The 10,632-nt window shown below is 25.5% G+C and overlaps 1 protein-coding gene across 1 annotated transcript; it reads left to right on the top strand.

The window, feature by feature from the left end:
- Nucleotides 1–2,458: 2,458 nt before the first annotated feature.
- LOC145833257 (equilibrative nucleobase transporter 1-like) lies at nucleotides 2,459–3,070 on the top strand. Its single transcript, XM_082940450.1, has one exon. It carries the CDS (start codon nucleotides 2,459–2,461, stop codon nucleotides 3,068–3,070), a length of 612 nt encoding a protein of 203 aa, XP_082796576.1.
- The last annotated feature ends 7,562 nt before the right edge of the window (nucleotides 3,071–10,632 follow it).

The raw sequence follows: 10,632 nt of genomic DNA, 5'->3' as shown, positions 1-10,632 counted from the left end.
TTATGTTTGTTATTTAAAAATATGTTGTATTATGTAGTTGTTATGCTTGTTTTCTGGTTGTTTAAATTAAAAATACATTAAAGTTTCATCAATTCCTTCTACTTTAAATTTTGAATATATGACATAAAACAAAATTTTCAAATTACGTATGAGACATAATACAAGTCAGAGGCGCGTCTCGGCTTTATTAAGTGAGAGAGCACTTTTAATTTGTTAACGAATAGAGTATTTTCAGTAATACCTTTAAATGAAACACATTTTTTGAACTTTATAAGTATCTAATCAATTAGTTTGTTATAAAATAAGTAAAAATTTGTAAAACTTATATTAAGGTATCAATACTTTTTGTCATCTATTTATATTTCAGTTTTTATTTTCTAAAGAATTGTTTTATAAACACTGTTCACTTAATGAGGTCTTCAGTATATGAAAAAAAAATATTTCCAAGTTTTTTAGTTTAGAAGATAATGCTAGTAGACATTAAATATTGACTGAAACTTATAAATAAAACAAAAAATTTTTAAGTTTTAAAAATAAAAAAGTTAAAGTTGTTGAAAATTTTTACAAAATTTTGTTTTTGCTAAATGTTATACAATGCAGGGTCGTGTCAAGACTTTTTTAAAGGGGGTTCACAATTTTTTTTTGTTCTTAATTTGCCGATTAAGTACGCATTTCTTAGGTATGCACTGCTAGGTAAGTACGATATATTTAGCCAAAAAACTCTGTGTTTAAAATTCTTTTTTTTGCTTAGAAAAAAAAAAACATATAAATAGTAAGAGAAAGTATTAAATTTTTTATTTAATATACCGTATTAAATTTAGAAAATTTAAAACTAAAAGAACCAGAAAAAAGTTATGAACTTGCAAATTTTATATTAAAATTCAAGTCTGTTATTTAAAACAAAAATATTACAGACATAACTTACTTACTCTATAAAAAATTAACTTTTTTATCAGGAAATAATATTATAAAATAATTAAAATTAGAATAAACTGTTATAAAGAGAATTTCAATTTTGAATTAAATGTTAGTATAGATGGAGTTTTTACAAATTTTTCTTTTAAATTTTAAACTCTTTACAATTATATATTTATTCATAATAAAATATTAAAAAAATTTAATCTATGAAAATTTAAACTTCACTAAAAAAATGTTTAAACTTATACACAAAATTAAAATATCTTTATATTTTATTTAAATGTTTGCCTGACGGTGCAGGGATTTAATGATAGTTTTGAAATATCTTTGAGTTGAAAATTTCAAAAAATCAAGAATCAATTTAGTGGCAACAGATATACAAAAAAAAAAACAACTTAATTAAAAATATTAAAATGCCATTAAATGATAAAAGAATAGATTGCTAGGTGGTGTAGTTGTCTAAAGATGATTTTTAAACTCTTTGAATTGAACTTTTCTAGGTTTAAACCCAGTTGGTTGACACATAAACAAATAATATAAATGTTTAAGTACAAACACAACATTATTATATAACAACATAACACAAAAGCTTCACACAACATTATTATATACAATAAACTAAGTAATATAAAATTTTAGTGATCATATTGGACACTTTTTAATTAAAATTGTACTTACTAGTTCAAAAAATATACTTAATCAACAGTTATTTAGACTAATTAACAATTTATAATAGGAACTAAGAGCATCTTAGTAAAAAGATTCCTGGAAAAAATGCTACTTTAAAACTTTTACCTATTATGACGTCACCATTAAAATTTAATTAACATCTATTTCAGCTGGGCAAAAACGAGCATTTTTTTTTACAGCAACTTTTTATTTCTTCCAGTGTTATAAATTCAACATTCATTATTCAAAGTTTATCAAATTACCAAAACAAAGTCAATAAACAACGTTTTTAGTGATATTCTAGGAATCTTTTTTTCTTTTTTTTTCAGGGGGTTCACAGGAAACAGGAAACCAGTCAAAAACACGCTCCTGGTACAATGTATACTAAGAGGAAATGTATAACTAACAATGTTGTACAACTAAACATTAATAGTTGCTACATTTTTCATATAAACACATACTGCTGTGCATTTACTTGTACAAAATTTGTTTTCACGTTTATTTAGAACTTTATTGTACTTTTAATTATAATTTTGTTTATCAATCATTGTTTTCGTATTTTATTTAATTTAGCGGTGTTGGTTTTTCCAAAATTTTTGTAGTTTATACGGTTATTTATTTTTTCCTTAATTTGAAAACGTTTACCTTGACACCAAAAGATAAAGTTCCGGCTTCAGTACCAGAAGGATTTAAGTATGGTTTTAGAGAATTATTGTGCTTTAAGCGGTCAAATGAAAGTGATAATTTAAAAGATAAAGAAACTTCAATTAAGAATACTCAAAATAATAATGATAGAAAAGAAAAACTAAACAAAGACCTTTCTTATTTTAATTATTTAATGCAAGAGTATTTTATTTCAACTGTATTCACGATGTCCGTCTCAATACTTCTTGCGATTTTTTACATCTCAAACTTTAACACTTTCATCAGCACGTTGACTACGGAAAATCAAAAGAAAGAAGGCCTAGTGGATTTTTACGTGCTTGTTTTTGGTCTATTGCAATGTATCGGGATTATTGCCTGTCCTACCGGTGGTTGGCTGTCAGAAGTTTACAAGAACAAGCTCATCAAAAGGGGCGTCGATGAACAAACAGCGGAGGTGAAGTCTTCATTGATCGCTCTTTTTCTCGGGTCATCTTGCATCATAGCAATGCAAGCTTGCACGCTGATCGACTCCTTACAGCTGCAAATGTTCGCCATGATCGCGCAGGTGCTGGGAAAAGTGTTCGTCATGGGCGGCGTGAACCACTTTGTCAGCTTGTACTTTCCCGTCCAGTTGTTCGGCAAACTGTACGGCACGATGGCGGCGGTGGCAGCAGCGGCGCTTCTGCTGCAACGGCCGCTCGTCGTTTTGCTGAACAAAGTTTTGGCGGGAAAGTTCTTCTACTTGAACGTGGGGCTGACAGCGCTCTCGCTTCTTTCCCTCCTCCTTCCACTCGTCATTTGCTGGAAGCTTCGGGGAGGAAGGAAGTTTTCAGTTTAGTTTATATTTTTTGGTTCAACTGATATCGTTTTGATTCATACTTAAACGCTTATATAAGTTTTGCAAGTTTTAAAATTTCACATCTTTTTTGACGTTTTTTTGTTGTTTTTAATTTTACGGTTGTAAATTTAAAATGTTTACTCTTTAATCATTTTAAGCTGCTGAATAATTATAGAATTCATAAAAAAAAATTCAATTAAAATTTTATTAGCATATTGGTTGATTCATAGTTTAATTATTTTGAAAAAAACAATTTTTGAAACAGAGTTATTAAATTAAGTAATTTGTCTTTATTTATCTGTAAAACTTTAAAAAATAAACTTTTATACAAGTTTAATATCAGATACTAAAAAAGAAACTATGAGAAAACGACAAACTTCAAAATCTATAAATATACTCAATTACACAACTGTTTTTGGAAAATTTGTTTTTATTTTAATCGATTTTTTTTCAGTTACAAATATGATTTACTGTTCTACTTTTACACAACTGTATATATGTATTTTGTAGCTAGTGTATATAACAAAGTTCAGCTTTTATATTTTATAAAAGTAACTACACTTAAATTTTAAAAAAGAATCTATTATAAGAGGACATTAATTTTTTATTTATTTATAATATATATATAATTCATACAATATTGTAAAAAAATTGAAAGAAATTCGCTTGTTAAGATAAACGGAGGTAAGGTTTCTAATCATTGTATTGATAGATAATAATAAGTTTGCTAAGGTAGTCGTAAATTATGTAGTAATGTTTTTTTAATTTAAACTAGAAAGTACAAGTTTTCATAAATACTTTAAGTTATTGTGTGTAAGTCATCAAATAATAATTAAAAGAAAATATAAAAACAAGCTTATTGAAACATCTAAATTTTTAACAGATAAGATAACGTTTTTGAACAAAAAAATGTATAAGTAGTCATTTTTGCTCATTTTTTATGTTTAACTTATGTTTAGTTTTATTAACACTTTAAATTTGTATGGCTTCGTTTAAAAGTTTTTGATTATTTTTTGTTCGTTAAGTTATTAATGATAATAATCTGGTCTATCAAAAATGATAGTGTTATTTATATTTTAAATACATTTTAATAACCAAAAAGACTTAAAATAAGAACTATTTTAGTTTAGTTTATATTTGATGTTAGTTTTTGATTTATTAACTGAAAGCTTCATCTAAAACAGGGGTCGGCAGTCTTTTCTAGTATACGGGCCAATTTTCTTAAGAAAAATTGTTTGCAGGCCGCAATTATTTAAAAAAATTCTAGTAATCAGCAGAAAAAATATTATCTTATATCGAAAATATGATAAAATAAGCAACAGTAGAGCACTAGTAAAGAGTATTTATTGAATTAAAAGCCTAACTGTAGTTTTTTTTTACAAAATCTTTAATTTTTTTTGTTTTAAAAATGTATATATTTGGCCAAAAAGGAGCTCGCGGGCCGCAAAATTTGAATTTGAGAGCCGCATTTGGCCCGCGGGCCGCAGTTTGTCGCTCCCTGATCTAAAACAACAACTATTAATATTTTTGTTAAGAAAGTATTAATTCTGAATTTTTAATGTATTACTTGGTTAAATTTTTATTAGATATAAACAACAAAGATACAAAAAAAGATGTTCGTAACTAAAGAAAATAAAACAAACTTTTTTTATGATCTAGTCATACTTAAATTATAAAACTGAAAACAAAAATATTTATCGAAACTTAATTGAAACTAGACAAAATTAAAACAAAATTAATATTTGTTTAAAATAAAATATGACTAAAACCACAAGTCATTAGTTATATTTAAAAAAAAAACGTGATTTTAATTTTTTTTTTGAAAAACCGAACTAAAAACTAACAAGACTTTATAAAACCATACCGTTGCTAAAACTACTTTTGAAAGTTAAAACACTAAAAAAACAAAAAGTTAAAATTTGCAAAAGTGAAATTCATGCAAAACTGTTTTCTGTTAAGCAGTGACGACACGAGCAAAAGTGACGCTCTATAAAATAATTCATCTGTTTTAAGTGACAATTTCGCGTTGAAAAGACGCATTAAAGTTTCGATCTATCTACGCTTTAGACGATAATATCGAACAAAAAGTTTAAGCAAGTATGATCAGTACTCACGTTGTGGTCTTTCAACTGTTTGAAGTTTGTTACTAAGGGAAGTTAACACGCTGAATATAAACTATAAGGACTGTTTAACAAATGATCATTACTGATACAAAAATGGAAACAAGTTGTTGTTATTTTATTTTTGTAATACTTATTCTTATTTTTTCTGATAAGTTACCTTATAGCCTATTACAAGTTACTTCGATGAAAACTTCAAAGTTTATTCACTGTAGTTAAGCAGTAAATTTGACCAAAAACAATTTAATATATTTTGTAAAATTATTAATTGAGTTTTTTATATTAGCATGTAAGGCCATTAACTTAAGTTGAAATTATATTTAAGCTATAATATAATATATCTAAGCTTAAATATCAGGGACATTAGTTCTGATTACAGAAAACCTAAAAAAAAACACATGGATGGTCTACAACTGACAATTTAAAAAAAAAACAAAAAAAATATTTTGACAACACCGAATGCTCAAACTAGGTAAAAGATTTCTTTCTGAAACTAGAGTTTTAGAAGAATATATTCATTTATATTTTCTTTGAAAATATGTGAAAAATATGTTTTAATTCAAATAACTTATTGAATTTTATTTTAAAAACAGTATATTTTTTCTTATACAATTTTTTGGTACATTAGACCGACCGATTATAAAATATTTCAAGCCTTGGCATTAGTAAATATTCCTGTTATTTTTTCTCAAGTATAAAATATATGCTTTCTAGTAAGTTTTGACAATTAAAAGTTCGCAAATTAACTTTTAAAGTTTCCTCAAGATGTTTTTTCAATGTTAGACAGTAAATTATAATACTTAATTAAATTGGTTATGAAAAGAGAACTCTTAAACGTAGGATTATCGTTTACAACCGATGTAAATTGAAAAAAGTACATGCAACTTTGGCTTATTCTTTGTAGCTCAGTTTTTAAATTTCTATGTTTTTTAATGTTTGATATACCGTGAATTTCTCTATATTCATATGTAGTAACCTGCCACCTAGGTACGCAATTCGAACACAGCGCAAAAGTGCGTACCATACCGGATGTGCGTACTTAATGAATTTTGGTCTCTAATTACCTACATTAAGTCTAATATCAATAATGTTAAAAGCATTTAAAGTTTACAAACGACTTTTACAGTAAAATCCCTTTGTTTAGTTTAAGCTTCTAAGATTCAAATTATGACATTATGACTCCCCTATAGCCACTTTACTAGTAAAGGCCTCTCTTTAGTCCCTTCGCAGATTATTGCCCCTTAAATTTCTGAAATAGCCAAAAGGGAGTCATATGGTCCACTTTGGGAAACCCTGCTTTTAAAATTACAATAATCATGTATATGCATATTTATTTATTTGACTATATAAAAAACATTAGGTTTATACGACCGTTTAGTATATGAGAAGTATAACCTCATAAAGTCTAATACTAATACAACCTTTCCAAACTTTTCAAAATAAACAAATTTTTAAACTAACGAGATCAGCGTACTTTTTCAAACTTAATTTACTGTACTAAAAATTACTACGTAAAAATAATTATAAATTTTCAAACTCTTAATTTCTGTTAAACACTGTTAATAAATTTTAGCTTTACTGATGGCTACATGAGGTTATATATATCATATATGAAACGGTCGTACAAAGCTTTTGTTTTTTGTATAGTCAAATAAGTATTTAGCTCCAACTTAATTTGTCAAACACTATCGACGAGAACTTTAAAATTTTTTTTTAAATAAAATATATATATTTAGGAATCCATATTATCATAGTTAAAAATAGTTAATCTTTTTTTTCTCCATAAATAGAACTATAACACAGGGTTTGACAGTTGTTTTAATTAGTTTAGTTGTTTGTTTTACACATGAAAACTACCACAACAAACTATGAAACTAAAACGTTAAAGTTTGAAAAAAGCTAAAAAATAAAAAAGTATGTTTTTAAAGTTGTAAAAAAATAATAACAATCATTGTTGGTCAAATAAAATTTTTGTAAAGATTTAAAATTCATGATTAATAATTTAAATTAGTATCTCTAATTCGGTTGTTAATGTTTTTTTTCATACCTTCTTTAGTAAGTTTATTCAATAGTTCAGAGACATTTTTTTATCGTATAATTTAAGATGATTTAAACTTTTTACTAATTTTTATAGGATTTTTTCATAATTTTATAACCATTTTTGTAAAATGAAGAAAGCTTTTTTTTAAATACTTCAAACATTTACAATTTTATTCATCAGATGAAAAGTTTCATAAGTGTTTATTAACAAGCTTCACATATTTCAAACATAATTTGTTTCAAGTTTTATTCATAGTAGCCTAAAGTTTTTTACTAATTTTCATTAGATTTTTTTGTTTAAATACAAAGTGTAATCTTAAACTAGGCCTTAATGTCTCTTTTAATATTTGTTTTTATTTTCAGAAATTAATATAGCTGAATATTTTATTAATTTTAATGACTAACTGACTTAAAAATATTTTCGCTAGTAAATTAATTCGCGAACTTATAAATTGGCATAATATTAAAAATACTATGTTTGTGAAAAGCTAATTATACAAGTTATCTTTAAGCATTATTTTAACAGCAGAATATAATTTATTCAAAAACTTTTCGTCAAAACGTAGTCATTTGATTTACAAACATAATTAGTTGTTGCAAGTTTTTAATAATCAAACTTTTTTGAAATAACTAACAAATATCTTTTTGAAAAAAAAAACGGAACATTTTTAATACATTTTACACATAAATTCATGTACATAGTACAAAGGTAATAAAAAATATAGGAAAATAATAAACGTTATTGACTTTTAACTTAAAATAAAATTTTACTCTTGTTCGCAAATTTTAAAACTTATTTATCTATTTTGCAATTATTAAAATGTTTACATCAAACTTTAATTAACAAAACAATTCCTTACTTTTACAAGTAACATAGCTATAAATGTAAGCTTAAGATCATATTAACCTCGACTTTATTTAGAAACTAAAAAAATAATTAACAGTGTATTTTTACATTCAATGCCTCGAAATTTTAATCTTAATAAAAATATTGCTATCGATAAAACTTACTAAGAACCAAAATAATTCTAAATAAAAACTTTTAGAATTTTAAAAAACTTTAAAATAAAACAAAAGTTAAATTGAGAATAAAATAACAAGCTACAAAATACCTACATTAAAATTAAGTATTTAAATCTAACAATCTCGTTTAAAACTGGTTTTTGTCAACCTTTATTTTTAGCATTGACCGTGGTAGACCGTTTTTAATATAAGGTCTAAAAGCTAGACATGATTTTTAGAACAAACAATTCTTGTTAATCTAAGCCAGCAGTCGACAGCCACTTATATTGAACAGGCAAGATTTAGTGAAAAAAGATCTTTGCAGGCCTCATTAAACAAAATAAATATTTCGCGTGTCAAATTATTATTAAAAACCTTTACTTAAAAAAATACATTAAATGCAAGTATGTATTAAATTATTTTTTATTCAACGAGCTTTCAAAAAGTGTGATCTAAGGACCTAAGGTACGGAAAAACCTTTCGGTTATCGAGTCATACATACTACTTGAAACTAAAATTTCAAATCGCATGTTAGCTCACAATCTAAGAAAACATCAGCGAATTAAAACAGAGCCTAGCCCTGTACCATCGTATGCCGTGAGACATTCTCATGGTTTGATGATTGAAGTTGCATGATCAAACCTTTATGTTAACTCACCAGCGAAAAAGAACATTTTTGTAAATACCTTCAATGAAGCAACTCAAGCTACATTTTACTTTATTTTTATATTTGCTACAAAAAAATCTAAGACCAAATATTTTTGCTTATCGGTTACATTTAGCCCGCAGGCTTAGGTTGCTAATCCTTGTTTTAGGCAGTTAAATTTTTTTTTTTAATTCTTATTAAAAAAAGGCTGATTTATTAACAAATCAAATCAGTGAAAAAAGAAAAGTAAGTCTGGTTAAGAAGAAATTAAGAGTAAATTATGAAATTTTGCGTTGAGCTATACCAACAAAAAGTAGATTTTAGTTTAATTTTTTACTTTAACAATATTAAACAGAAAAATTAAAAGTTTAGAAAATAAATACAAACCAGTTTGATACGTTAACAAGTACTTTTGAAGAATTCGAGTACCAACTATCTTGAAGTAAAACAGCCAAGTTGGTAGAAGTAATATCATAAAACAAAAGTTTGGTTTTTAAGATCCATGATAATTGTTTATTACATCTTGTGAATGGGGGTTTTTAAATGTTGATTACAATGATATTAGTGATCATTTTGTCTAACTGCAAGTAAACTATTAACAACTTATGTATATATTTCCTTTTATGTAAAGTAAGAAATATCCTGACATTGTTGCAATACATATAACGCTTTGAACTTGAAAAGGTGTTGTTATCAATTTTTTATATAGTTAATGAAATTTAAAAACATTTTCAAGAAGCGGTAATCGTATGGTTTGATTGTTGGTGTTTCTTTAGCATTTTCATTTTTTTACAATTTAACTTTAAGCTACCGTTAAAGAGTTATAACTTTTTTAAATTAGAAAAAAAATTTTTTTTAAAGCTTTACTGAATGCTAGTAAGAAGAAAGTCAACAGAATTTCTTAAGATGAAGTGGTAGAATTTTTTATATTGTATAAACTGGTGATTCCTAAACTTATAAATCTCTGCACATAAAATCACTAAAGGAAAAAAATGTTCAAGTTAGCATTTTTATTTTCCCAAAATTATTATATTGTTGAATAAAGTTTTTGGTATATGTTTTATTTGTAAAATAAAGCAAAAACTCTTGAAAACAAAACAGAAAATGTAGATATTTAAAAATAGTTGTTACTTGTTTAAAATCTGGTCAAAGATAATTTAGTTTTTTATTATTATTACACAGACGCTAAGTTTGGAAACGTAATCTTTAAGACTTAATTATTACGCAGTGGGCTGAAAAGGGGGTTCAAGCAGCCATTTACTAACAAAAAAAATTCTGAACAGATAATCAAACTAATAGTTAACATAGTAAGATAGAAATTGATTTCTTTGTTTCAAAATTGGTTTTGTTATTTTTCTGCTTCAAGTATTAAACAAGTTATGTAAGTATAAATCCAAACAGCTTTTGCCTTGCACAAAGTGAAAACTACTAAAACTCTTCATAGTTATTGTCAAAAACTTGTTTGCAGAAAGTTACAGAAAATACCTGAAATACTTATGTATAGAAACTTGTTTTAAACATTCTTCTTAAAATTGACATAATGTTTATCGAAAAATATGACAACTGGTTTAAAGTCAAAAATTTAAAGACATTTTTTTACTTTAAAAAATGATAAATTTTTCAAAAAAAAAAAAAAAAAAGAGAAAGGCATCAAAATATTGCTTGTAAAAACCAAAAATAACATTTATATGCTTATTAATAAATGATTTTTATAATAGTATACAAAATATTTTTCATATTTGCTGAAACATTAA

Source organism: Thalia democratica, chromosome 4 (genome assembly GCF_965202585.1).
Source record: "Thalia democratica chromosome 4, ktThaDemo2.hap1.1, whole genome shotgun sequence".
Classification (NCBI taxonomy): Eukaryota; Metazoa; Chordata; class Thaliacea; order Salpida; family Salpidae; genus Thalia; species Thalia democratica.
The sequence above is the reverse complement of the archived record's forward strand: the minus strand, read 5'-3'. Positions and strand labels throughout refer to the sequence as shown.

What these genes read in the sequence shown, in the direction of transcription:
- LOC145833257 (XM_082940450.1), top strand. Translation starts at nt 2,459, where the DNA reads ATGTCCGTCTCAATACTTCTTGCGATTTTTTACATCTCAAACTTTAAC.